Raw genomic sequence first — 27,789 nt, 5'->3', positions numbered from 1 at the left:
CCGGGGCACAGCCGGAGCGCCCCGGGGCCGCTCCCGGTGCCGGTGCCGATCCCGGTGCCGCTCCCGGAGCCGCTCCTGGTGCCGGTGCCGCTCCCGGGGCCACTCCCGGTGCCGGAGCCACTCCCGGGGCCACTCCCGGTGCCGGTGCCGATCCCGGAGCCACTCCCGGTGCCGGAACCGCTCCCGGTGCCGGAGCCGCTCCCGGTGCCGCTCCCGGAGCCGCGGAGCAGCAACAGCAGCAGCAGCAACGCTTCAAAGTGAAATTCCGGAGGAAATTTAAAGAGCATCCGGATCCGGAGAAGGACAGAAAGAAAGAGGAAGGGGAGAAGGAGGAGGCGGCGGCGGCGGCGGCGGCGAGGGAGGATCGCGAGCAGCGGTACCGGCGGGGATGGGGTGAGACCGGCGGGCTCGTGTTCTCTTGTTCCTCTCTGCTTTTGTTGTTCATGGCCGCTGAGGCGGCGGAGGGAGGAATTAAAGGGTTAAATGGCTTTTTTTTGTTTTGTTTTGTTTCGTTTTGTTTTTCCGCGTTACGAGCTGGAAAGTTTCGCCTCGCCTTTTAATTTTGGGGTAGGGAAGTGGGGAATGGCGAGCGGCTCAACTTCTGCAAAGGACCGCGTGTGCCGGGGGCGGCTCCGGGACCGAGCGCGCCTGGAGCCCAAACTGGGAGCACTGGAGCCGGGCTGGTGCCCCCAAACTTCCCCAGGAGTTCCAAATTAAGGATTTCGTTGGGTTTGTGGCTCAGGAAAATGGATCCTGTTTGCGTTTCCGTGGGGAAGGAGCCGCTGGAAACTCCCCGGGGATTTCGGTTCGCGATTCCCTCGGGTTTTCCCAGGAGGGGAATTCGCTGCGTGGATGTGGCGGCGGATTCTGGCAGCAGGGTTTTGGCAGCAGGGTTTTGGGAGCAGGATTTTGGCAGCAGGATTCTGGCAGCAGGGTTTTGGGAGCAGGATTCTGGCAGCAGGATTTTGGGAGCAGGATTCTGGCAGCAGGGTTTTGGGAGCAGGGTTTTGGCAGCAGGGTTTTGGGAGCAGGGTTTTGGGAGCAGGATTTTGGGAGCAGGGTTTTGGCAGCAGGATTTTGGCAGCAGGGTTTTGGCAGCAGGGTTTTGGGAGCAGGATTCTGGCAGCAGAATTTTGGGAGCAGGGTTTTGGGAGCAGGATTTTGGGAACAGGGTTTTGGGAGCAAGAGTTTGGCAGCAGGGTTTTGGCAGCAGGATTTTGGGAGCAGGATTCTGGCAGCAGGAGCTGAGGCTGGTGTTTGATTTATGTCCCAGTTCTGAGGCTCAGCCACGCCACTTTTAGCACTGGACACGTTGTTGTGAGTTTCTTGTGTAATCAATCTGGAGGAACCCTGACAGATCAACGTGGGGTTTGGAATAAATGACATTCCTGGGGGCTCCTTTTCCTTTTTTTTTTTAATTTACCATTTTCCTTTAAAATTTTTTTTCTGTTTTCCTTGATAAAAATTTCCATTTTCCTCTTTTTTTTCCTTTAATTTTCTATTTTCCTTTTTTTTTTTTTTAATTTTCCCTTTTTTTTTTAATTTTCCTTTTTTTTTTTTTTTTATTTTCCCTTTTCCTTTTAAAAAAAAAATTCCTTTTGGACTACCTGGGCGAAGTAATGAGGCAGAAGTGAGGGATCAGCAGTGACAGAAACGTGAGGCTGGCAGAGGATGTGCTGATCCGGGTGGAATCGCAGCGTCCCTCTTTCCTGCCATCCACAAAGTCGCTGGAAAACCCCAAAAAGTGCCAGGAGAGGCTTAACAAAGCCCGAGCTCGGGATTAGGGGCTCCTCTCCTCTCCCTGGGGCTCCTTCCCAGGGTTTCCAGCCCCGTGGGAAATGCTGGGAGGCAGAAATTATCGCCGCACCTGGAATTCTCTGGAATTCTCACTGCTGGGGCAGCAGAAACCATTTCCAGCCCCAAATTCCTTCATTTCCATTTCACCCCCGAGATTAAAGGGTGGCCTTGGAGGTCCCACGGGGATGCTGAGCAGCAGAGCTTCCATGACTCTGGAATTCCAGCAGGATTTCCTTAAATCTGGAATTCCAGCAGGATTTCCTTAAATAACTCTGGAATTCCAGCAGGATTTCCTTAAATAACTCTGAAATTCCATCAGGATTTCCTTAAATCTGGAATTCCAGCAGGATTTCAATAAATAACTCTGGAATTCCAGCAGAATTTCCTTAAATAACTCTGAAATTCCAGCAGAATTTCCTTCCATGACTCCAGAATTCCAGCAGAATTTCCTTAACTCTGGAATTCCAGCAGAATTTCCTTAAATCTGGAATTCCAGCAGAATTTCCTTAAATAACTCTGGAATTCCAGCAGAATTTCCTTGACTCTGGAATTCCAGCAGAATTTGCATGGCTCTGAAATTCCAGCAGAATTTCCTTCCATGACTCCAGAATTCCAGGAGAATTTCTCTAAATCTGAAATTCCAGCAGAATTTCCTTAAATAACTCTGGAATTCCAGCAGAATTTCCTTAAATCTGGAATTCCAGCAGAATTTCTCCTTTCTAGACTGCTTGGGAAAGTTCTGCTTGTGAGATCCTGGATTTCCTGGGTGAATTCTCTGTGGGTTCTTCTAAAATCCACGGGATTTAGGTGCCGAAGGGGACAGCTGGAAATCACACCTGGTCCTGAGGGAAGCGGATTTGGTGAAGTTGAATTTTAGGGAATTTTAGCTGGATGAAGTTTTCGTCCAGCTGAGCCCTCGGCGGCCACGTCCTCACATTTCTGCTGGCATTGCAAATTATAAATACTGTAAATTAGAAATATTTTAAATTGTAAATACTGTCAATTATAAATAATGTAAATTATAAATACTGTAAATGATAATTATTTTAAATTATAAATACTGTAAATTATACATACTGTAAATTATAAAATACTGTAAATTACAAATATTTTAAATTATAAATACTGTAAATTATAATTATTTTAAATTATAATTATTTTAAATTATAAATACAGGGAGGCACTGATAGATTGTGAAATAGGTGCAATTTACTGGCTTCTAATTAGAGCAATAACGAGTTTGTCCCAAATTAATTCAGCCACTCTTACCTCGGCTGCCCTGTGCCCCACGGGGCCTTGGCCTCGTCCTTGTCACAGAGCCGTGCTCCTGGAGCTCTGGCAAGGACAGGCCAAAAACAGCAGCAAAAAAAAGGGCAAAAATACTATTTTTGGGGATTTTTTTTTAAATTTTTTTTTCCCGAGCAGGGATCTGGAAGTGCTCCCGTGAGGAAACGCAGAGAGCTGGAGAAAAGCTGGGTCTCCGTTTCTCTAATTCTCATTTTCTCGTTGCTGGACTCATTTCTTCGGGGAGGGTGTAAAGGATTCCTGAGCTTTGCTTTTGGGTTTATTTGGAACTTTTGGCTGCTGCACTTTGGACTCGCAGCCGCGTTTGGGTCCCAGAGCAGGAAAGGGGCACCCGGGAGGCTCCGGAATTCCGAGGAAAAGCGATTCCTCCGGGTTTGAAGGGCCCTGTGTGTGGGTGTGTGACCCTGCTGCTGGCTGTCCCCGAGCTGATCCTTTCTCTGCAGTGTGAAAAACAGAAAAACACCAATCGCTTGGGGGTTTTTTTTGTTTTTTTTTTTTTTTTTTTTTTTTTTAATCTTAAAAGTTTATTGGTAATAAAATAGTTATTTAAAAAAAAATAGTAATGAAATTAGAGTATTAAAAAATTGGGCAGTGAGGGTCAGGACACTACGAGGCAATAAAAAGCAAAGAATTTCGGACGCCCGGATGGTTTTGGGCACTGAGCTGCCAAAAACACGCCTGGTGAAAAAAGGAACAGCCCTGAAAGGCCACAGCCTGGTGCACGTTCATACATCTCACACATGGTGCAGAAATCCCCTGCAAATTAAGAATTTTCCTGTTTTTTGTCAGCTCCTTCCCCTTTATCCTGGTGGTTCCATGGAGATGGAGAGGAGGGGGAAGAATGTTCGTTTTTTTCTGATTAGGAGGCTGTAGCTCTTTGGGTTTCCTGTGGCTGTTATCGCTGTGTGAAGAGTTTCTTGATTATCTCATCCCTTTCTTGAGCTAGTAAGAGATACCTTACGTGGCAGGGTTTCTATTTTAGCATTGTGTTGTAACCTAAAACTGTGTTTGACACACTGCTTAAAAAGGATTAATCCAGAGCTACAAAATAACCCTGCACAGCACCCACAGGATCCGCTTTAATATTTGTGAGGAGCCAATCACGGAATCCACGTTTTTCACACGGAGGCAGCTGCTCCTCGTTCCCGGGGGTCGGGGAAGGAGCCGGATCCTATTCCTGGAGCTGCACCTGCCCAGGGTCACGGCAGGGCGAGAGTCAAGGGCACTGGAAACCTTCCTGGGGATGGGGAAAATCCATTTTGGAATCCAAACTTTGGCCCCAAAGCCCTAATTCCATCTTTGGAATCCAAACTTTGGCCCCAAAACCCTAAATCCATCTTTGGAAGCCAAACCTTGGCCCCAAAACCCTAAATCCATCTTTGGAATCCAAACTTTAGCCCCAAAGCCCTAATTCCATCTTTGGAATCCAAACCTTGGTCCCAAAGCCCTAAATCCATCTTTGGAAGCCAAACTTTGGTCCCAAAGCCCTAAATCCATCTTTGGAAGCCAAACCTTGGTCCCAAAGCCCTAAATCCATCTTTGGAATCCAAACTTTGGTCCCAAAGCCCTAAATCCATCTTTGGAATCCAAACTTTGGCCCCAAAGCCCAAACTCCATCTTCCCGAAGATGGATTTGGCCCCAAAACAGTTCTGCAGTTCAGCATCCCAGGGAGGAGTCGTGGGATATCCTTGGGCTATGGAATGTCCTCAGTTATGGAATATCCTGGATTGAACCATGGAATATCCTGGGTTATGGAATGTCCTGGGTTATGGAATATCCTGGATTGAATTGTGGAATATCCTGATTTATAGAATATTCTGGGTTATGGAATATTCTGGGTTTTTGAATTGTGGAATATCCTGGGTTGTGGAATATCCTGGGTTATAGAATATCCTGGGTTATGGAATATCCTGGATTGAACCATGGCATATCCTGGGTTGTGGAATATCCTGGGTTATTGAATTGTGGAATATGCTGGGTTATAGAATATCCTCGTTTATAGAATTGTGGAATATCCTGGATTGAACCATGGAATGTCCTGGGTTGTGGAATATCCTGGGTTGTGGAATATCCTGGGTTGTGGAATATCCTGGATTATGGAATATCCTGGGTTATTGAGTTATGGAATACCCTGGGTTATGGAATATCCTGGGTTGTGGAATACCCTGGGTTATTGAATTATGGAATACCCTGGGTTATTGAATTATGGAATATCCTGGGTTATAGAATATCCTGGGTTGTGGAATATCCTGGGTTATGGAATATCCTGGGTTATTGAATTGTGGAATACCCTTGGTTGTGGAATACCCTGGATTATAGAATATCCTGGGTTATGGAATACCCGGAATGGAAAGGCATCACCAAACCCCAGCTCCAGGCCCTGCACAGGAGGAGGACGGGGATCATCCTGCACCCCCAGAGCCTCTGCAGGGGCTGGAATTTGGGAGGAGGGCAGAGGGAGGGGGCTGGGGGCTGACTTTTATCAGCCCCAGTTCCCCAAACAGCTCAGACAGCCGGCACAGCCTGACAGACAGACAGACAGACAGACAGACAGACAGCCGGCAGCTCCTGAGGCTGCTGCGGGGAGATAAAAGAGAGCAGCCCTGGAGGAGGAGGAGGAGGAGGAGGAGGAGGAGGAGGAGGGTTGGGCTCCCAGCCCCTCTCTGTGCCCCAGTTCTGCCTCTCGGGGTGCGGGGCTCCGCCTGAGCCCCCCCGGGCCTCGCTCAGCCCCGGCCCGGCCGGAGCTGCCGGGGGGTCTGGGGGTTCTGGGGGGCTATGGGGGTTCTGGGGGTTCTGGGGGTTCTGGGGGGCTATGGGGGGGTCTGGGGGTTCTGGGGGTTTTGGGGGTTTCTGGGGGTTCTGGGGGTTCTGGGGGTTTCTGGGGGTTCTGGGGGTTCTGGGGGGTTCTGGGGGTTCTGGGGGTTCTGGGGGGTTCTGGGGGTTCTGGGGGTTCTGGGGGGTTCTGGGGTTTCTGGGGGGGTTTCTGGGGGGTTCTGGGGGTTTCTGGGGGGCTATGGGGGTTCTGGGGGTTTCTGGGGTGTTCTGGGGGGCTATGGGGGTTCTGGGGGGCTATGGGGGTTCTGGGGGGTTTCTGGGGTTTCTGGGGTGTTCTGGGGGGTTTCTCGGGGGCTATGGGGGGTTCTGGGGTTTCGGGGGGGTTTCTGGGGGGGTTTTCCCTCAGGGAGGGGAGGGAGAGCCCCGGGCTGGGCTCTCAGCTGACTCAGCGTGGCCAGCGGCCAGGGCTGGGCTCGTTCCTGCCCTGCTCTCACTCATTTTTATCCTGCTCTCACTCATTTTTATCCTGCTCACACTCACTTTTATCCTGTTCTCACTCCTTTTTATCCTTTCTCACTCATTTTTATCCTTTCTCACTCATTTTTATCCTGTTCTCACTACTTTTTATCCTTTCACACTCATTTTTATCCTGCTCACACTCATTTTTATCCTGCTCACACCCATTTTTATCCTTTCACACTCATTTTAATCCTACTCACACTCATTTTTATCCTTCCACACTCATTTTTATCCTTCCACACTCATTTTTATCCTGCTCACACTCATTCAGGGAGGCAGAGGAGCAGCATGAGGAGCTTGGGAATTCTGGGAGCCGGGGACTCTGGAACTCGGGGGTCTTGGGGTTCCGGGATTTTGGGATTTTGGAAGTTTGGGGGTTTGGAATTTTGGAATTTTGGGATTTTGAAAGCTTGGGGGTTTTGGGATTTTGGAAGTTTGGGGGTTTTGGAATTTGAGGGTTTTGGAAGTTTGGGGGTTTTGGAATTCGGGGATTTTGGAATTTGAGGATTTTGGAAGTTTGGGGTGTTGGAAGTTTGGGGTTTTGGAATTCTGGAATTTGGGGATTCTGGAATTGAGGAGTTTGGCGATTTTGGAATTCTAGAATTTTGGGATTTTAGAATTCTGGGATTTTGGGATTTTGGAATTCCGGGATTTTGGAATTTGGTGATTTTGGAAATTTGGGATTTTGGAATTCTAGAATTTTGGGATTTTGGAATTCTGGGATTTTGGAATTTGAGGATTTTGGAAGTTTGGGGGTTTGGAATTCTGGAATTTGGGGATTCTGGAATTGAGGAGTTTGGCGATTTTGGAATTCTGGGAGTTTTGGGATTTTGGAATTCTGGGATTTTGGGATTTTGGAATTTGGGGATTTTGGAAGTTTGGGGGTTTGGGGAATTCGAGAATTTTGGAATTTGAGGATTTTGGAAATTTGGGATTTTGGAATTCTGGAATTTGGGGTTTCTGGAATTGTGGAGTTTGGGGATTTTGGAATTCTGGAGTTTTGGGATTTGGGGATTTTGAGATTCTGGAATTTGGGGATTTTGGAATTTTGGAGTTTTGGGATTTTGGAATTCTGGGATTTTGGGATTCTGGAATTCTGGGATTCTGGTATTTCGGAATTCTGGGATTCTGGGGTTCTGGGGTTCTGGGATTGGGAGATGCCCTGGGCTGAACCCAGCACCGGTCGGGTGCAGCCCTCGGGCTCAGCCTCCCCAGCCCCGGCTGCGCTCCCTGCTCGCTGGCCCTGCCCTGTTTGAGCAGATCCCCGAGGCAGGGCCCGGCTGTGCTGTGCTTTGACTCTGGTGTAATCTTAGTGTCTTTATGAAAATAGATATATTTTTTACATGAGTCTTGTGAGATGTGATTAGGGATAGAGTAAAGTAGGTTGGAGTTTAGAAATAAAGGAAAGAACTTTATTAAGTTGCTATTATGGTAAAAGATATAGACAGAATTTAGAATGAAAATCTTCTAAAACATTCTTTTTACTTAATTTCTACTAAAACACAGTGAGACACAACTTTGGATTTTAGATTCAGTTACTATTTTTAGATAATTAATTCTTAGTTTATTAAGGGAGAGGGGAGTCCCTCTTGTACTACAGACCTTTAGGAAACACAGCTGTAACTTCTTGTGGTTCTATGTCACCCACGGTAACTGTTTGCAGAAAATCTCTTCTTGTGATACTTTCTTTTTTATGTTGTGGTGCTTTTATTACTGCGTACGGACTGGAACTGCTCATGGGGGCCTTTATATAAGAAAAGCCCAGTTAAAGCTGTCAAACTACGACAGGCTGGCACCGGGGACAGCCCGTGTGGCAGGGCTGGCATCGGGGACAGCCCGTGTGAAATGTGGCAGAGCTGGCTCTGGGGACAGCCCGTGTGGCACCCGTGGCAGGGCTGGCATTGAGGACAGCCCGTGTGACACCCGTGGCAGGGCTGGCATTGAGGACAGCCCGTGTGAAACGTGGCAGGGCTGGCATTGAGGACAGCCCGTGTGACACCCGTGGCAGGGCTGGCATCGAGGACAGCCCGTGTGACACCCGTGGCAGGGCTGGCACTGGGGACAGCCCGTGTGACACCCGTGGCAGGGCTGGCATCGAGGACAGCCCGTGTGAAATGTGGCAGGCTGGCACTGGGGACAGCCCGTGTGGCAGGGCTGGCTCTGGGGACAGCCCGTGTGACATCCGTGGCAGGGCTGGCTCTGGGGACAGCCCGTGTGAAATGTGGCAGGGCTGGCTCTGGGGACAGCCCGTGTGAAATGTGACAGGGCTGGCATTGGGGACAGCCCGTGTGAAATGTGGCAGGGCTGGCTCTGGGGACAGCCCGTGTGGCAGGGCTGGCATTGAGGACAGCCCGTGTGACACCCGTGGCAAGGCTGGCATTGGGGACAGCCCGTGTGACACCCGTGGCAGGGCTGGCATTGAGGACAGCCCGTGTGACACCCGTGGCAGGGCTGGCTCTGGGGACAGCCCGTGTGAAACGTGGCAGGGCTGGCACTGGGGACAGCCCGTGTGAAATGTGGCAGGGCTGGCACTGGGGACAGCCCGTGTGACACCCGTGGCAGGGCTGGCATCGAGGACAGCCCGTGTGACACCCGTGGCAGGGCTGGCACTGGGGACAGCCCGTGTGACACCCGTGGCAGGGCTGGCACTGGGGACAGCCCGTGTGAAATGTGGCAGGCTGGCATTGGGGACAGCCCGTGTGGCAGGGCTGGCTCTGGGGACAGCCCGTGTGAAATGTGGCAGGGCTGGCATTGGGGACAGCCCGTGTGAAATGTGGCAGGGCTGGCATTGGGGACAGCCCGTGTGAAATGTGGCAGGGCTGGCACTGGGGACAGCCCGTGTGAAATGTGGCAGGGCTGGCATTGGGGACAGCCCGTGTGAAATGTGGCAGGGCTGGCATTGGGGACAGCCCGTGTGAAATGTGGCAGGGCTGGCACTGGGGACAGCCCGTGTGGCAGGGCTGGCATTGAGGACAGCCCGTGTGACACCCGTGGCAGGGCTGGCTCTGGGGACAGCCCGTGTGAAATGTGACAGGGCTGGCATTGAGGACAGCCCGTGTGACACCCGTGGCAGGGCTGGCATTGAGGACAGCCCGTGTGACACCCGTGGCAGGGCTGGCACTGGGGACAGCCCGTGTGACACCCGTGGCAAGGCTGGCATTGGGGACAGCCCGTGTGACACCCGTGGCAGGGCTGGCACAGGGGACAGCCCGTGTGACACCCGTGGCAGGGCTGGCACTGGCCCTCGCTGGCCCCTGGCACCTCCCGTGCCCGCTGCTCTCCTGCGGGCAGGGCACGGGGCTGGTGCTGGCCCTGCTCGGTGCCATCCGTGCCTCCTGGCACAGGGCTGCTGTCCCCTGTCCCCTGGCCGTGTGTCACCGTGTCCCCAGCTCTCCTCGCCCTGCCCAGACCGTGAATTGAGGGCACAGATCACAGCTAACAAATCACGGCTAACAAATCACAGATAACAGATCACAGATCACAGATAACAGATAACAGATAACAGATCACAGATAACAGATCACAGATCACAGCTAACAAATCACGGCTAACAAATCACAGATAACAGATCACAGATCACAGATAACAGATAACAGATCACAGATAACAGATCACAGATCACAGCTAACAAATCACGGCTAACAAATCACAGATAACAGATCACAGATCACAGATAACAGAAAACAGATCACAGATAACAAATCACAGATAACAAATCACAGATAAATAACAAATCACAGATAACAGATAACAAATCACAGATCACAGCTAACAAATCATAGATAACAGATAACAGATAACAGATCACAGATAACAAATCACATATCACAGATAAATAACAAATCACAAATCACAGATCACAGATAACAAATCCCAGCTAACAAATCACAGCTAAGAAATCACAGATAACAAATCACAAATCACAGATAAATAACAAATCACAGATCACAGATAACAGATAACAAATCACAGATCACAGCTAACAAATCATAGATAACAGATAACAGATCACAGATAACAGATAACAAATCACAGCTAAGAAATCACAGATAACAAATCACAAATCACAGATAACAAATCACAAATGACAGATAAATCACAGATCACAGATAACAGATAACAAATCCCAAATCACAGGTCACAGATAACCAATCGCCGATAACAAATCACAGGTTACAAATCAGAGCTCACAGATAACACATTCCAGCTCCGAGGGTGGCAAACCCCCAGCATTTAACCCCTTCCTGTGGTGGCTATCCACCCGGGACGAGCCATTTCCAAGCTCCCTGGGCCCTGGGGTATCGAATCCTGCCCTTCCCCCTGTGCTGGAGCAGGCGCTGGCAGGGATGAGACCTGGATCCCTTCCAAGCCACCAGGCACTCGCTGAACGCGGCCAGATCTTTGTCCTTTCCTTGTTCGCTGTGGTTCTCCTTAATTATCTGCGAAGGCCAGCCCTGGGGGGATCGAAGCGGTTTTATTTACGTGTTTGTTTATTTATTTACGCGTTTGTTTGCCTGTTTACACGTTTGTTTATTCGCCCTTCTCGCTGCTGGGGGACTGAGAAGTGCCAGCATTTCGGGGACCCTGCTGGGTTCGGCTCAGGGGACAGCAGGGGGGAACAGGAGTTGGAATCCCAGAGCTGCCTGGAAAAGCTTGCTGGTGTTCTGGGCAGCAGCTCAGCTCTGGCCGTCACCTCCTGGGTGTCCCTCAGTCCTGTCCCTCTGTCCTCACCGGCCCGAGGTGCTCTGCTTGGCCAGAGTTGGTTCAGGTTGGAGGTGATGGAAAAGTTCTGCCCTGGAGGGGCGGGGATGGAATTCCCAGAGCAGCTGAGGCTGCCCCTGGATCCCTGCGAGTGCCCAAGGTTGGAGAAGGGAAGCTCCAGAGCAACCCTGGAGCTGTTCCCAGAGCCTAAAGGGGCTCCAGGAGAGCTGGAGAGGACATGGAGGGACAGCAGCACAGGGATGGGGTCTGGATACAGCCCCACGGAGGGACAGGGACACGGGGACGGGATCCTGGAGGGACAGGGACACAGGGACAGGACCCTGGAGGGACAGGGACATGGGAACAGGATCCTGGAGGGACAGGGACATGGGAACAGGATCCTGGAGGGACAGGGACATGGGAATGGGGTCTGGATACATCCCCACGGAGGGACAGGGACACGGGGACGGGATCCTGGAGGGACAGGGACACAGGAACAGGGATCCTGGATGGACAGGGACATGGGAATAGGGTCTGGATACATCCCCACGGAGGGACAGGGACATGGGGACAGGGATCCTGGATGGACAGGGACATGGGAATAGGGTCTGGATACATCCCCACGGAGGGACAGGGAAATGGGGACAGGGATCCTGGATGGACAGAGACACAGGAACAGGATCCTGGAGGGACAGGGACATGGGGACAGGGATCCTGGATGGACAGAGACATGGGAATAGGGTCTGGATACAGCCCCATGGATGGACAAGGACATGGGGATGGGATCCTGGATGGACAGGGACACAGGGACAGGGATCCCGGATGGACAGGAGCCCAGGAACAGCTGCTGTGCCCAAGGAATGATCTCCCAGGAGGGTTTTCCATCAGGCAGCAGCATCACGTGGGCATGGCTGGAAGCACTGGAGCCTCCCAGGCTCCTCTGTGGCCTCTCCCAGCAGCCAGGGGGATTTGCTCCAGTTGCTCACCCGACTATCTCCCAGGACAGGGGGGGGAAACCTTGTTCAGTGATGAGAAATCACTGCAAACGAGAGGCTCCGTGAATACTGGGGGCAGAGGGAGCCCCTAAAGGTGCCTGGTCACGTGGGGAATAACAGCTGGACTTTTCCTTCAGCAGGGAATGAATCCCTGTGGAGGCAGCGCTGGGAAGGAGCCTCAGAGCAGCTGAGAGGCCCCTGAGGAGGAGCTGCTGGAGGAGGGGACACCCCAATAACTGCACGGGCCTGTAGCCTCCTGCCCTTACTAACAAATGTCAACAACTCGGTAAAGTCCTGCCTTTGTTCTTCCCAAAACCAGCCCAGGATTTGGGGGTTTAGGGGCGGAAGCATCCGTTTTTCCCGTGTGGCAAAGATAGGTCGTGATCCATGTGAAAACGGAGCCTGGGAAGTTGGAATCTCGCTCCAAAAATCCAGGCAGAGAGGGTGCGGGCTGTGCTGTCACGAGATATCTGAGCCAGGGCTGGCACCTGGGAACAGGCTGGGAGGGGGGAAGGAAATCAAATATTCCCTGCTGAGTTCTGGGGCTGGCTCTGGAAAGCACCAGGTGCATTTGGATTGATGGGACAGGCTGCTCAGGGCAGCTGGGAGCACTTGGAATGGGCAGGAAACACCAGGAGCCTGGATTTTGGGGAGCTCCACAAAGCAGGTTTGTGCCTGTGCCTTGCAGCTGCCAGCGGGGCCAAATTCCATCAGATTTCCCTGGGTTTGGGTGCTGAGCGTGGCCCTGGGTTTAGTCAGAGCCAGAGGAACCCCCGAGCCCTGGAGCAGCTGGGCTGTTGTGTCATGGAAAACATTCCTAAAACATTCCTTCCTTGCCCTGGAAGCTCTGGGTATACCCTGACCCTGGGGGCTGCAGCCCTGCTCAGCTCCTTGGGCATTCCTGGCCCCAAATCCCTGACCCTGGCCCTGCTCCTTGGGCATTCCTGGCCCCAAATCCCTGACCCTGGCCCTGCTCAGCTCCTCGGGCATTCCTGGCCTCACATCCCTGACCCTGGCCCTGCTCAGCTCCTTGGGCATTCCTGGCCCCAAATCCCTGACCCTGGCCCTGCTCAGCTCCTTGGGCATTCCTGGCCCCAAATCCCTGACCCTGGCCCTGCTCCTTGGGCATTCCTGGCCCCAAATCCCTGACCCTGCTCAGCTCCTTGGGCATTCCTGGCCCCAAATCCCTGACCCTGCTCAGCTCCTCGGGCATTCCTGGCCCCAGACCCCGCTGTGCCCGGGGCTCCCCGAGCAGCTGCATGTCTTGGGGTGCAGAGTTTCCTTCAGTTCATGGTGGGGACGTGCTTTGATCCTGGGATGTGCAGGATGCGCCTCCCTGGTGTGAGTCAGGGCAGGAAGAGCTGTGCTGGGGGGGAGGAGCTTTGTGTGCTCAATTCCTGCGTCCGTCCGTCTGTCCATCCATCCATGGATCCGTCCATTGATCCAATCATCGTCCATCCATCATCCGTCCGTCCCTGTGTCCCTATGTCCATCCATCATCCATCCATCATCCATCATCCATCCATCCATCATCCATCCATCCATCCATCCATCCATCATCCATCATCCATCATCCATCATCCATCATCCATCCATCATCCATCCATCCATCATCCATCATCCATCATCCATCCATCATCCATCATCCATCCCTCATCCATCATCCATCCATCCATCATCCATCCATCATCCATCATCCATCATCCATCCATCCATCATCCATCATCCATCCCTCATCCATCCATCATCCATCCATCATCCATCATCCATCCATCATCCATCCATCCATCCATCATCCATCATCCATCATCCATCATCCATCCATCATCCATCCATCATCCATCATCCATCCATCCATCATCCATCATCCATCCATCATCCATCCATCATCCATCATCCATCCATCATCCATCCATCATCCATCCATCCATCCATCCATCATCCATCCATCATCCATCCATCATCCATCCATCATCCATCATCCATCCCTCCCTCCATCCCTGTGTCCGTTTGTCCATCCATCCCTCCATCCATCCCTGCCCCAGTGGCTGTGCTGTGAGGAACCCTGCCCTGCTCAGGCATTTTTGTCTCCTGTTTATTCCCCAAAATAATAATTTCACAACCCCAGCAGCTCCCACCTTCACTCTCTATTCAAATGAGGCTATTGGTCCTTCACACGTGCCCAGTTCTTCTCTCAAATTGGGTCGGTGGTGCCAGGGATGAAGGCAGGAAGGTCTTCCTCAGGTCTCCGCGACCCTCTGGCACGATCCAAGGCCCCCTGCTCCGTGATGGGCTGCCATGGAGTCCTGGGCATTGTTCCACTGGTTTCAGTATGTTCCTTTAATGGTTCACTTGCTCCACTTCCCTCCGCAAATGAGCTCATCATATAACAGCCTTAGCTTAAGCATCTAATAGTCATTAACCACCATTAATCATTAATTACCGCTGGTGTATCCAGCTTCAACATGGATTGGTTCTAACCCTCAGCTGAAATCTCAGCCCTTTCAAGTGATGATTCAACGCTGTTGCTCTGGTTTTTAAAAGTGTTAAGCTCCCTTTTACGGTTCTTTAGGAAGTTTCAAAGTCCTCACGAAAGTTCTTCATCTTTTTGATAACGTTTTTACGTGTTTAAGAGTCAGAGTTTTCACACAATTTCGTGTGTAAACAGAATATTTACGGATTTCTCTGTGGGTGGAGAGAAACGATGGATTGATCTTTGGACCAGTGTGGTTGGAGAGGTGGCAATCCCATCCTCCCATCCAGGGTCACCTCTGGAATTCTAGAAATGCCAGATGTGTGAATAAAACTCTCTCTTTTTCCCTTTTGAACTCCCCAAGCTGCTGTGTGCTCATTTCGTGTCCTGTTTTCCTGCCCCTGCAGGGAGCAGCCAATCTTCAGCACCAGGGCCCACGTGTTCCAGATCGACCCCGCCACCAAAAGGAACTGGATCCCGGCCAGCAAGCACGCCCTGACCGTCTCCTACTTCTACGATGCCACCCGCAGCGTCTACAGGATCATCAGCGTGGGGGGGACCAAGGTGGGGCACCTCACGGCAGCTGTGCCCACAAAAAAGCAGCTTTTCCCAAAAAAAAAAACCCAGCTGTGCCCACAAAAAAAGCAGTTTTCCCCAAAAAAAAACCTCAGCTTTCCCCAAAAAACCCCAGCTGCTCCCCCCAAAAAACAGCTTTTCCCCAAAAAGCAGCTTTTCCCCAAAAAACAGCTTTTCTCCAAAAAACCCCAGCTGTTCCCCCCAAAAAGCAGCTTTTCCCCCACAAAAACAGCTTTTTCTACACAAAAGCAGCTGATTCTCTGATTGATTCCCCAATTCCCTGTTTGATTTCCCCAATTCCCTGTTTGATTTCCCTGCTTCATTCCCTGATTGATTCCCTGATTCCCTGACCCCCTGATTGACCCCTGATCAATTCCTGATCAATCCCCTGATCAATCCCTGATTCCCTGATCAATCCCCGACTCCCTGATCAATCCCTGACTCCCTGATTGACCCCTGATCAATCTCTGATCAATTCCCTGATCAATCTGGACTCCCTGATAAATCCCCTGATCGATCCCTGACTCCCTGATCGATTCCCTGATCAATCCCTGATCAATTCCTTGATCTATTCCTGACTCCCTGATCGATCCCCTGATTGTTCCCTGACTCCCTGATTGATCCCTGATCAATCCCCTGATCAATCCTTGCCTCCCTGATTGGTTCCCTGATCAATCCCTGATCAATCCCTGACTCCCTGATCAATCCTTGCCTCCCTGATTGGTTCCCTGATCAATCCCTGATCAATCCCTGATCAATCCCTGACTCCCTGATCAATCCTTGCCTCCCTGATCGATCCCTGATCAATCCCTGCCTCCCTGATCGATCCCTGCCTCCCTGATCGATCCCTGATCAATCCCTGCCTCCCTGATCGATCCCTGCCTCCCTGATTGATCCCTGCCTCCCTGATCGATCCCTGATCAATCCCTGATCGATCCCTGCCTCCCTGATTGGTTCCCTGATCAATCCCTGATCAATCTCGTGATCAATCCCTGACTCCCTGATTGATCCCTGACTCCCTGATCAATCCCTGATCAATCCCTGATCAATCCCTGACTCCCTGATCAATCCCTGCCTCCCTGATCGATCCCTGATCGATCCCTGATCAATCCCTCACTCCCTGATCAATCCCTGAGCGATCCCTGAGCGATCCCTGATCAATCCCTGATCAATCCCTGATCAATCCCTCACTCCCTGATCAATCCCTGATCAATCCCTGATCAATCCCTGATCAATCCCCTGATCGATCCCTGAGCGATCCCCGCTCCCCTGGGCTCTCCTGCCCCCCTGCCTCTCCGCACAGGCCATCATCAACAGCACCATCACCCCCAACATGACCTTCACCAAGACATCGCAGAAATTCGGGCAGTGGGCCGACAGCAGGGCCAACACCGTCTACGGGCTGGGCTTCGCCTCGGAGCAGCACCTGTCCCAGGTGAGCCTCGCCTGGAGAAAGCCCCCGAAACTCCTCAGGCACCCGCTGGGATGCTGCTCTCACCGGGCTGAAGTGGAATTCAAGGTGCACCACGCGTGCTGGAAACAGCTCTGAGGTTGCACTTGCAACGTCAAGATCGAAGCTGCACTTGCAACTTCGGTTTGCAGGAGCGGTTCGGGCGCCACAAAGGGAGCTGGGGCTGCAGGCCCTGCTTCTGCCCCGAACCCACAGCCCTGAGTGCCAAATTCACATTGAAATCCCCGAATTTCCCTGTTGGAGAGGAATTTCAAAGCATTTGAAGTGAACCCACAGCCCTGAGTGCCAAATTCACATTGAAATCCCTGAATTTCCCTGTTGGAGAGGAATTTCAAAGCATTTGAAGTGAACCCACAGCCCTGAGTGCCAAATTCGAATTGAAATCCCCGAATTTCCGTGTTGGAGAGGAATTTAAAAGCATTTGAAGTGAACCCATAGCCCTGAGTGCCAAATTCACATTGAAATCCCCAAATTTCCCTGTTGGAGAGGAATTTCAAAGCATTTGAAGTGAACCCACAGCCCTGAGTGCCAAATTCAAATTGAAATCCCCGAATTTCTGTGTTGGAGAGGAATTTCAAAGCATTTGAAGTGAACCCACAGCCCTGAGTGCCAAATTCGAATTGAAATCCCCGAATTTCCCTGTTGGAGAGGAATTTCAAAGCATTTGAAGTGAACCCACAGCCCTGAGTGCCAAATTCAAACCGAAATCCCTGAATTTCCCTGTTGGAGAGGAATTTAAAAGCATTTGAAGTGAACCCCAAATTCAAACCAAATCCCAAATTCAAACCGAAATCCCTGAATTTCCCTGTTGGAGAGGAATTTCAAAGCATTTGAAGTGAACCCACAGCCCTGAGTGCCAAATTCAAACTGAAATCCCCGAATTTCCGTGTTGGAGAGGAATTTCAAAGCATTTGAAATGAATCCACAGCCCTGAGTGCCAAATTCAAACTGAAATCCCCGAATTTCCGTGTTGGAGAGGAATTTAAAAGCATTTGAAGTGAACCCACAGCCCTGAGTGCCAAATTCAAATTGAAATCCCCGAATTTCCGTGTTGGAGAGGAATTTAAAAGCATTTGAAGTGAACCCACAGCCCTGAGTGCCAAATTCAAATTGAAATCCCCGAATTTCCCTGTTGGAGAGGAATTTCAAAGCATTTGAAGTGAACCCACAGCCCTGAGTGCCAAATTCAAATTGAAATCCCCGAATTTCCCTGTTGGAGAGGAATTTCAAAGCATTTGAAGTGAACCCACAGCCCTGAGTGCCAAATTCACATTGAAATCCCCGAATTTCCGTGTTGGAGAGGAATTTCAAAGCATTTGAAGTGAACCCACAGCCCTGAGTACCAAATTCAAACCGAAATCCCCGAATTTCCGTGTTGGAGAGGAATTTAAAAGCATTTGAAGTGAACCCACAGCCCTGAGTGCCAAATTCAAACCGAAATCCCCGAATTTCCGTGTTGGAGAGGAATTTAAAAGCATTTGAAGTGAACCCACAGCCCTGAGTGCCAAATTCAAATTGAAATCCCCGAATTTCTGTGTTGGAGAGGAATTTAAAAGCATTTGAAGTGAACCCACAGCCCTGAGTGCCAAATTCAAATTGAAATCCCCGAATTTCCGTGTTGCAGAGGAATTTCAAAGCATTTGAAGTGAACCCACAGCCCTGAGTGCCAAATTCAAATTGAAATCCCCGAATTTCCGTGTTGGAGAGGAATTTCAAAGCATTTGAAGTGAACCCACAGCCCTGAGTGCCAAATTCGAATTGAAATCCCCGAATTTCCGTGTTGGAGAGGAATTTCAAAGCATTTGAAGTGAACCCACAGCCCTGAGTGCCAAATTCAAACCGAAATCCCCGAATTTCCGTGTTGGAGAGGAATTTCAAAGCATTTGAAGTGAACCCACAGCCCTGAGTGCCAAATTCAAATTGAAATCCCCAAATTTCTGTGTTGGAGAGGAATTTCAAAGCATTTGAAGTGAAGCTGCAGACAGAGCACCAGCTCTGCTGGTTCCACAGCCCCGCGGTGACTTTTCCCCCTTCCCCTCCAGTTTGCAGAGAAATTCCAGGAAGTGAAGGAAGCAGCTCGTTTGGCCAGGGAGAAATCCCAGGATAAAACCGAGCTCACCAACCCTGCCCTGAGCATCACATCCCACCAGGTAATGCTTGGGACAAGAGGGACAAAAGGTGAGGAAAATGGGAAGAAAATGCTCCCTGTGGGGCTCTCATCCCATTCCCTCCCCGAGCTTCATGGCCAGCCTGGCTGGACAGTGCTTTGGGTGCCACCGGCGGCCCTGAGGTCACACCAAATTAATTAATTGATTCATTAGTGCTTAAGTGCAGCTCCTGGGAAGGTTCACACTCTTTGCCAAACCCATTTCATATCTCACAGCCCCACGCAGGGGTGTGGGCGTTCCCCCTCCCGCTGCTGGTTGGAATTTTTTTCTTCCTGTTGTCTGCTTGCTGGGTGGTTTTTTTGGGTTGGTTTTTTTTTTTTGGTAATTTCAAATATTTTTTATTTACTTTTCCCCTGCCTTTTCTGAGGCTGCAGGTAAAACTGAGCCTGTTCCCATTCCAGCTGCTCCTCTGCCAGTGGGACACGCAGGGCCCTGCTGGGAGGATTTGTGAGGAATTCTGAAGGAGTTGCAGGCGAGGCCTTTGAGTTGCTTTAGATGATGCAATTTATTTTTTTTTTATCTTTTACTTTTATTTTTCTTTATCTTTCTTTCATCTTTAGATGATACAATTTATTTTTCTTATCTTTTACTTTTATTTTTCTTTATCTTTCTTTTATCTTTAGATGATACAATTTTTTTTTCTTTTATTTTTCTTTATCTTTCTTTCATCTTTAGATGATGCAATTTATTTTTCTTATCTTTTACTTTTATTTTTCTTTATCTTTCTTTCATCTTTAGATGATGCAATTTATTTTTCTTATCTTCTGCACAGGCAGGAAGGGTGAGCTCAGCTCATGTCTTCACCCATAGCTCAGAGGGTCACAAGACCCCCAGTTACAAGATCTTTTCAGGATTTATTAACCAATAAAACACCGCCAACGAAGATATTTATGTTTTTGACCCAACCCTTAAATATTTCATTTTATAGACTCACACTACAGTGCAAGCTTTCTTAGCTAACCACGTTATGACACACAAACTTACAGTGCTGTACTCTCAAACTCTCAGCTTTCCTCCACTTAGCTTAACACGCCTCTGCTTTAAATGATAAATCCACATTTCCCTGCTTTGAATTATAAATGCTCCCTTCTGGCACTCAAATTTAGAAGCCTTTTCCAAAGTCCCAGACCAAACCCTGTGTTTAATTCTGAGCTTTGGCCGACAAGCCCGAAGTTCTGGGCACCGAGGGAACGCAGACTCCGTGGCTGGCAGTGACAGTGGCTCCCCTCTGTCGCCTGCAGACCCCTCCAGAGCTGACCCCGTGCTGGGGCCAGGTTTGTGGCCACAGGGCTAGCGCAGGCCCCCCAGCTGGAGGTGACCAGCCCTGTCCTTCACCCCCAGGTTCTGCCCAGCCCCATCATCAGCTCCAACGGGCCCGGGGAGGATAAACTGTTCCGCAGCCAGAGCGCCGATGTGGAGATAAGCACGGAGAAGGAGAGGCTGAAGAAGATGCTCTCGGAGGGGTGAGGCTGCTCTGACCCCCAGACTCTCCCCTCTGGCAGGATTTGGCGACACGGCTTTGTCATCCCAAATAATTCGGACCCCTTCTGCCCTCTTAATTCTCCCGAGTGATGCCCCGTGTCCGCTGCCCAAAGCCTCCACGGGATTCATTCCCCTTTTCGCAGCAGGGAGTGATTCCGGCTTGGGAATCTGCTCAGGCGGGTGGGGAGGAGGATGCTGCGTGCCTGCAGGGGCGTGGGCTGGTGCCAGCTATCTCCAGACCCCGCAGTCTGTGATACCAGGAGGTGTTCACACTCCTCCAGCTGGCCCGGGGCTGCTTGTGTTAATTCCCCTGGCGATTCCAGCAAAGTCCCTGCTGCTTCCTCTCTTTGTCTCCTCAAAAGACTTTGGGGCTGGGTTCTGCCCTGCGGCTCCTGTCAGGCTCCCAGCTGAACACTTGGGAGGATTTTTAAATCAAAAGCAGAGAGTGCTTTGCTCCCTTCTGCCGAGCCTGGGCTTCGTTCAAAGCAAACCCCGCTCTAATGTGGATTTTGGAAACGGATTCACAATCCCACACTGCAGAGCCCCTTTAGAGTACCCGGATCTCCCCCACCCCATTAACCCCATCCCTCCCTCGGCATTCCCTCAGCATTCCCAACATCCCTCCCTCAGGATTCCCAACACCCATCTCTCATGATTCCCTCAGGATTCCTTCAGGATTCCCTGGGGCTGATTCCCAACATCCCTTCCTCAGGATTCCCTCAGGATTCCCAACATCCATCCCGCAGGATTCCCTCAGGATTCCCAACATCCATCCCGCAGGATTCCCTCAGGATTCCAAACATCCATCCCTCAGGATTCCCTCAGGATTCCCTGGGACTGATTCCCAACATCCATCCTGCAGGATTCCCTTAGGATTCCCAACATCCATCCCTCAGGATTCCCTCAGGATTCCCAACATCCATCCCTCAGGATTCCCTCAGGATTCCCAACATCCATCCCTCAGGATTCCCTCAGGATTCCCAACATCCATCCCGCAGGATTCCCTCAGGATTCCCTGGGGCTGATTCCCAACATCCATCCCTCAGGATTCCCTCAGGATTCCCAACATCCATCCCGCAGGATTCCCTCAGGATTCCCAACATCCATCCCTCAGGATTCCCTCAGGATTCCCAACATCCATCCCTCAGGATTCCCTCAGGATTCCCAACATCCATCCCTCAGGATTCCCTCAGGATTCCCAACATCCATCCCGCAGGATTCCCTCAGGTTTGTGCTGTGTGCAGCCTCAGGCCCGACACCCAAGCATTACCCCGGGATAAAGCGCAGAGGGGGACCTTGAGAGCCGGAGGAAGAGTTAAAATTTGGGAAGCTGGCGAGAAGAGCACCGGGAACGGGGCGGGGGGAGAAGCCGGCAGCCCTCTCCCAACCCCGTCCTGCCCTGTCCCCCAGCTCGGTGAGCGAGGTGCAGTGGGAGGCCGAGTTCTTCAGCCTCCAGGACAACAACAACAAGCTGGTGGCCGCCCTGCACGAGGCCAACGCCAACGTGGACCAGTGGAAGAAGCAGCTGGCGGCGTACCAGGAGGAGACGGAATCGCTGCGCCAGCGGGTGAGCTCGGGAGAGAAGGGAAAATCCATCCACAAACACCAGAGCTTCCCGTCCAAACAGGAGACAGAGGAGTGCTTTTGCTTTGTTCGAATAAAGGGAGAGGCCATGGGGCATTCCCCTGGGGTCTCTCCAATTTTTGGAGGGCGCAGCCTCCTCTTTTATCCCAATTTCCCTTCTCTTTTTCCCCACTGGCTGAGGGACTTGAGAGGTTCAGACTTCCCAGAACGCCTGATACCAAGGACTCCCCTCTAACCTATAACCCTCCCCTTTTAATTTTTAATTCTTATGGAATTTAGGGTTTTCCCCCATTGTTTCTCTCATCTTTCGACATCCAATTTCATTTATCAGCCAACCTGCAGTTTGTTTGTAAAAGCAAATATCTTTTTTTTTTTTCATTCACCAGTCAGTGGAATCGTTTCTTTTATCTCTCTGGTTTTATCCACCAGCAGACCCACAGCTTGTTTGCAAAGACAAATCCCTCATTCCTCTCAGGAGGAAACCCCAGCCCAGCTGCTGCCCTTGACCCCTTTTCCCATCAAATCCAGCAGATCCAGGGAGCTGGGAAATGGTGTCAGGAAATGAGGCTGTGGGACTGAGGAGCTCCCCAGGAAAGCAAAGTGCGGAGTCACAGAATTTCAGCTTCCCTTGGGGTTTTTCTGGAAGGAATTCCAGCTTCCAGCAAGACCGAGGCCAGTTTGGCCCCGTCTGGGCTGGCAGCAGGGGTGGGGATGGCTCTGGCTGCTGCGGCGAGCTCGGATCCGAGCTGCAACATAACGAGAGCAGCACAAAGGAGCCCTTGTTCCTGGGGAATAAGGGGATCTCTGACCTCCAGAGGGGCTGGGAGGTCACAGCCCGGCTGTGGGGTCTGGGCAGGGGTCGCACGGGGGCTTTGCTGCGAGGGCAGAGCCCTGGGGTGCTGGGGAAGGTTTGGGGAGAGCTGGGTCTGACTGGGAGAGGTCTGGAGAGAGCTGGTAAAGGTTTTGGGGAGAGCTGGGGAAGGTTTTGGGTGAGCTGGGGAAGGTTTTGGGTGAGCTGGGTCTAGCTAGGAGAGGTTTGGGGAGAGGTGGTAAAGGTTTTGGGAGAGCTGGGGAAGGTTTTGGGTGAGCTGGGGAAGGTTTTGGGTGAGCTGGGTCTAGCTAGGAGAGGTCTGGGGAGAGCTGGTAAAGGTTTTGGGTGAGCTGGGGAAGGTTTTGGGAGAGCTGGGTCTGACTGGGAGAGGTTTTGGGAGAGCTGGTAAAGGTTTTGGGAGAGCTGGGGTTGGCTAGGAGAGGTTTTGGATGAGCTGGGTCTGGCTGGGGGAGGTTTGGGGAGAGGTGGTAAAGGTTTTGGGAGAGCTGGGGAAGGTTTTGGGTGAGCTGGGTCTAGCTAGGAGAGGTTTGGGAAAGCTGGGTCTGGCTGATAAAGGTTTTGGGAAAGCTGGGGAAGGTTTGGGGAGAGCTGGGGAAAGTTTTGGGAGAGCTGGGGTTGGCTGGGAAAGGTTTTGGGAGAGCTGGGAGAGCTGGGGAAGGTTTTGGGAGAGCTGGGTCTGGCTAGGAGAGGTTTGGGGAGAGGTGGTAAAGGTTTTGGGTGAGCTGAGGAAGGTTTTGGGAGAGCTGGGGTTGGCTAGGAGAGGTTTTGGATGAGCTGGGAAAGGTTTTGGTGAGCTGGGTCTGGCTAGGAGAGGTTTGGGGAGAGGTGGTAAAGGTTTTGGGTGAGCTGGGGTTGGCTAGGAGAGGTTTTGGATGAGCTGGGAAAGGTTTTGGGTGAGCTGGGGAAGGTTTTGGTTGAGCTGGGGAAGGTTTTGGTTGAGCTGGGTCTGGCTGGGAGAGGTTTTGGATGAGCTGGGAAAGGTTTTGGGTGAGCTGGGGAAGGTTTTGGGTGAGCTGGGTCTGGCTGGGAGAGGTTTTGGGAGAGCTGGGGAAGGTTTGGGGAGAGCTGGAGAAGGTTTTGGGTGAGCTGGGTCTGGCTGGGAGGGAGCCATTTCCACTTGGAGAGAGCTCGTCTGAGAGCCAGCAGGGATTTAGAGCAATTAACAGCTGTTTGCACTGATGGCTGTCAGTGGTGTGCAGCAATCATCCCTCCCTCGGCATTCCCTCAGGATCCCCAACACCCAACCTGCAGGATTCCCAAACATCCATCCCTCAGGATTCCATCAGGATTCCCAACATCCATCCCTCAGGATTCCCTCAGGATTCCCAACATCCCTCCCTCAGGATTCCCTCAGGATTCCCTCAGGATTCCCAGCATCCATCCCTCAAGATTCTCTCAGGATTCCCTCAGGATTCCCTCAGGATTCCCAACATCCCTCCCTCAGGATTCTCTCAGGATTCCCTCAGGATTCCCTGGGGCTGATTCCCAACATCCCTCAGGATTCCCTCAGGATTCCCAACATCCTTCCCTCAGGATTCCCTCAGGATTCCTTCAGGATTCCCAACATCCATCCCGCAGGATTCCCTCAGGATTCCCAACACCCATCCCTCAGGATTCCCAACATCCATCCCGCAGGATTCCCTCAGGATTCCCTCAGGATTCCCTCAGGATTCCCCGGGCCTTGGCAGGCTCACAGGAGGAACTGTAACTCAGGGAAACATGCCAATTCTTGTCCCTAAACCAGAGCATTGTGGTGGGTTCTGGCCACCACCCTGCTGCTGGCAGCTCCGGGGGCAGGATCCGCTCCTGCCTGGGAAGGCTCCTTGTCCCTGGAGCTGTTTGCAGAGCTCCGAGCAGCCCCAGCAAAAATGGATTCCTTTTAAAAATGAATCCTCCTCATGAATAATCCAAGGCACCGAGCCGAATTTTCCAGGGCTGGGGAGTTGGGCAAGCCCTTCCAGCTCAGCTGCTGAGCTGCAGCAGCTCCAGAGATTTTTGGAGATCTCTGCCCAGAGGTGTGAATGGAGCTGGATTTTCGGGCTGGGGGCTCAGGTGCTTGGTGTCAGCCAGCTCAGCTGCGCTGGAGCGCAGAACTCCCGGAGAAAGCACAGACAGAGTCTCTAAAGTGGTTTTTTTTTTGAGCCACAAAGTGTTTCTGGGCGTGATCCAGGCAGAGCAGAGCAGAAGGAATTGTTTTCCTTCCAGCCCCACCGGGAGCTGCTGTGAAGCCAGGTGGGTCTCCAGGGAAGCCAGAGCATGGCAGTGGGTGCCGAGGGAATTCCTGCAGGAAATTCCTGCAGCTCTCAGAGCCTCCCCTTGCAGGTGGCAGAGCTGGAGGCGCAGGGGACTCACGATTCCTGCAGCGAGAACAACAAGGAGGAGCTGAGCCAGACCCTGGAGGAGCTGGAGCTGCTGGTCAAGGCTAAAGACGAGGTGAGGCTGCACCTTGCACAGAGCTGAGAAAGGCAAAAGCCAAAATGTTGAGGCGCCAAAGCAGCACAGGATTTGAAAAACACAGAAACTGGAATCTCAAGGCACCAACAGCAGTGCAGGATTTGAAAAATGGAAATATTGAAATCTTAAGGCATCAACAGCACAGGATTTGAAAAATGGAAGTATTGAAATCTTAAGGCATCAATTGCACAGGATGTGAGAAATAGAAATATTGACATCTGAAGGCACCAGCAGCAGGACAGGATGTGAAAAGTAGAAAAGCTGGAATCTTAAGGTGCCAGCAGCAGGACAGGATTTGAAAAATAGAGAAACTGAAATCTTAAGGCATCAATAGTACAGGATTTGAAAATTTGAAATCTTAAGGTGCCAACAGCAGGACAGGATTTGAAAAATAGGGAAACAGAAATCTTAAGGCATCAATAGTACAGGATTTGAAAATTTGAAATCTTAAGGTGCCAACAGCAGGACAGGATTTGAAAAATAGGGAAACAGAAATCTTAAGGCATCAATAGCACAGGATTTGAGAAATAGAAATATTGACATCTGAAGGCACCAGCAGCATGGTGAAAAGTAGGATGTGAAAAGTAGGAAAGCTGGAATCTTAAGGCACCAAGAGCAGGATTTGAAAACCACAGCTGTGGAGTCTGAAGGACCCCTCCCTGTGCCCAGGAGATCCAGATGCTGAAGAGCCAGAGGTGCGGCCGCTGGGAGGCCGAGGGGGAGCGCGAGGAGACGCTGCAGAAGCTGCAGGTAAAGGTGGCACCTCTGGGACACCCCGCTCCTCCTCGGGGCCTCAGGGGCGCTCCAGGGAGCTGCCACCCCTCTGGAGCCAATCCCACCAGCCTGGAGAAGATCCAGAGCAGCTCCAGAGCCAGTCCCACCAGGCTGGGGAGGATCCAGGGCTAATCCCACCAGCCTGGGGAGGATCTAGGGCCAATCCCACCAGCCTGGAGAGGATCCAGGGCCAATCCCACCAGGCTGGGGAGGATCCAGGGTCAATCCCACCGGGCTGGAGAGAATCCAGGACCAATCCCACCAGCCTGGGGAGGATCTAGGGCCAATCCCACCAGCCTGGAGAGGATCCAGGGCCAATCCCACCAGGCTGGGGAGGATCCAGGGTCAATCCCACCGGGCTGGAGAGAATCCAGGACCAATCCCACCAGCCTGGGGAGGATCTAGGGCCAATCCCACCAGCCTGGAGAGGATCCAGGGCCAATCCCACCAGGCTGGGGAGGATCCAGGACCAATCCCACCAGCCTGGGGAGGATCCAGGGCCAATCCCACCAGGCTGGGGAGGATCCAGAGCCAGTCCCACCAGGCTGGGGAGGATCCAGGGCCAATCCCACCAGGCTGGGGAGGATCCAGGGCCAATCCCACCAGGCTGGGGAGGATCCAGGGCCAATCCCACCAGGCTGGGGAGGATCCAGGACCAATCCCACCAGCCTGGGGAGGATCCACGGTCAATCCCACCAGGCTGGAGAGAATCCAGGGCCAATCCCACCAGGCTGGGGAGGATCCAGGGCCAATACCACCAGCCTGGAGAGGATCCAGAGCAGCTCCAGAGCCAGTCCCACCAGGCTGGGGAGGATCCAGGGCCAATTCCACCAACCTGGGGAGGATCCAGAGCAGCTCCAGAGCCAATCCCACCAGCCTGGATAGGATCCAGAGCCAATCCCGCCAGGCTGGGGAGGATCCAGAGCCAATCCCACCAACCTGAAGAGGATCCAGGGCCAATCCCACTAGGCTGGGGAGGATCCAGGGCCAATCCCACTAGGCTGGGGAAGATCCAGAGCCAATCCCACCAGCCTGGGGAGGATCCAGGGCCAATCCCATCAGGCTGGAGAGAATCCAGGACCAATCCCACCAGCCTGGGGAGGATCCAGGGCCAATCCCACCAGCCTGGAGAGGATCCAGAGCAGCTCCAGAGCCCAGTCCCACCAGGCTGGGGAGGATCCAGGGCCAATCCCACCAACCTGGGGAGGATCCAGGGCCAATTCCACCAACCTGGGGAGGATCCAGAGCAGCTCCAGAGCCAATCCCACCAGCCTGGATAGGATCCAGAGCCAATCCCGCCAGGCTGGGGAGGATCCAGAGCCAATCCCACCAACCTGAAGAGGATCCAGGGCCAATCCCACTAGGCTGGGGAAGATCCAGAGCCAATCCCACCAGGCTGGGGAGGATCCAGGACCAATCCCACCAGGCTGGGGAGGATCCATGTGGGGACAGCTGCACTCCCACCCCCTCACACCACGGGCAGGGCCGAGGGTTGGGGACAGAGCTCACCCACGGTGACTCAGGCCAGGGACACTGCTCCGGGAAGGAGCTCTGGGGACTCTGGGTGGCCCTGGGGTGGCAGCTGGGGGGCGAGGGGCTCTGAGCAGTTCGGCTGTCCCCGCAGGAGCTGGAGGCCCGGAACGCAGAGCTGGAGCGGCGCCTTCAGCTGGCAGAGCAGAGCCTGGCAGAGAGCCTGGCCGAGAGGGAGAAGATGCACCACGAGGTCACCAAGGTGGCCGAGATCATGGATGTGAAGGTCTTCGAGCTCAGCGAGCTCAGGCAGGGCCTGGCCAAGCTGGTGGAGAGCAACTGAGCAGCAGCAGAGCCCCCTCGGAGCGGGGGCAGCCTCAGCTGGGGCCGGGCACCGCCGAGAGCTCCCGTG

At 52.3% G+C, this 27,789-nt stretch overlaps 1 protein-coding gene across 2 annotated transcripts; it reads left to right on the top strand.

The window, feature by feature from the left end:
• The first annotated feature begins 250 nt into the window (after positions 1–250).
• On the top strand, positions 251–27,789 carry HOMER3 (homer scaffold protein 3). Of its 2 annotated transcripts, XM_068173826.1 has the most exons (10): positions 257–393; positions 12,234–12,379; positions 14,974–15,130; positions 16,446–16,577; positions 18,656–18,763; positions 20,123–20,244; positions 21,674–21,830; positions 25,002–25,112; positions 25,803–25,883; positions 27,532–27,787. In XM_068173826.1, exons 2-10 carry the CDS (start codon positions 12,366–12,368, stop codon positions 27,718–27,720), a joined length of 1,071 nt encoding a protein of 356 aa, XP_068029927.1. In that variant the 5' UTR covers positions 257–393; positions 12,234–12,365; the 3' UTR covers positions 27,721–27,787. The 2 variants fall into 2 exon arrangements, with proteins under 2 accessions (XP_068029928.1, XP_068029927.1); XM_068173827.1 differs by lacking the exon at positions 12,234–12,379 and having other exon boundaries at positions 251–393; positions 27,532–27,789.

This window comes from Anomalospiza imberbis, chromosome 27, assembly GCF_031753505.1.
Source record: "Anomalospiza imberbis isolate Cuckoo-Finch-1a 21T00152 chromosome 27, ASM3175350v1, whole genome shotgun sequence".
NCBI lineage: Eukaryota > Metazoa > Chordata > Aves > Passeriformes > Viduidae > Anomalospiza > Anomalospiza imberbis.
The sequence above is the reverse complement of the archived record's forward strand: the minus strand, read 5'-3'. Positions and strand labels throughout refer to the sequence as shown.

What these genes read in the sequence shown, in the direction of transcription:
- HOMER3 (XM_068173826.1), top strand. An exon ending in CGGAGCAGCACCTGTCCCAG is followed by an intron (nt 16,578 to 18,655) that starts GTGAGCCTCGCC and finishes CTTCCCCTCCAG; the next exon opens with TTTGCAGAGAAATTCCAGGA. An exon ending in AGACGCTGCAGAAGCTGCAG is followed by an intron (nt 25,884 to 27,531) that starts GTAAAGGTGGCA and finishes CTGTCCCCGCAG; the next exon opens with GAGCTGGAGGCCCGGAACGC.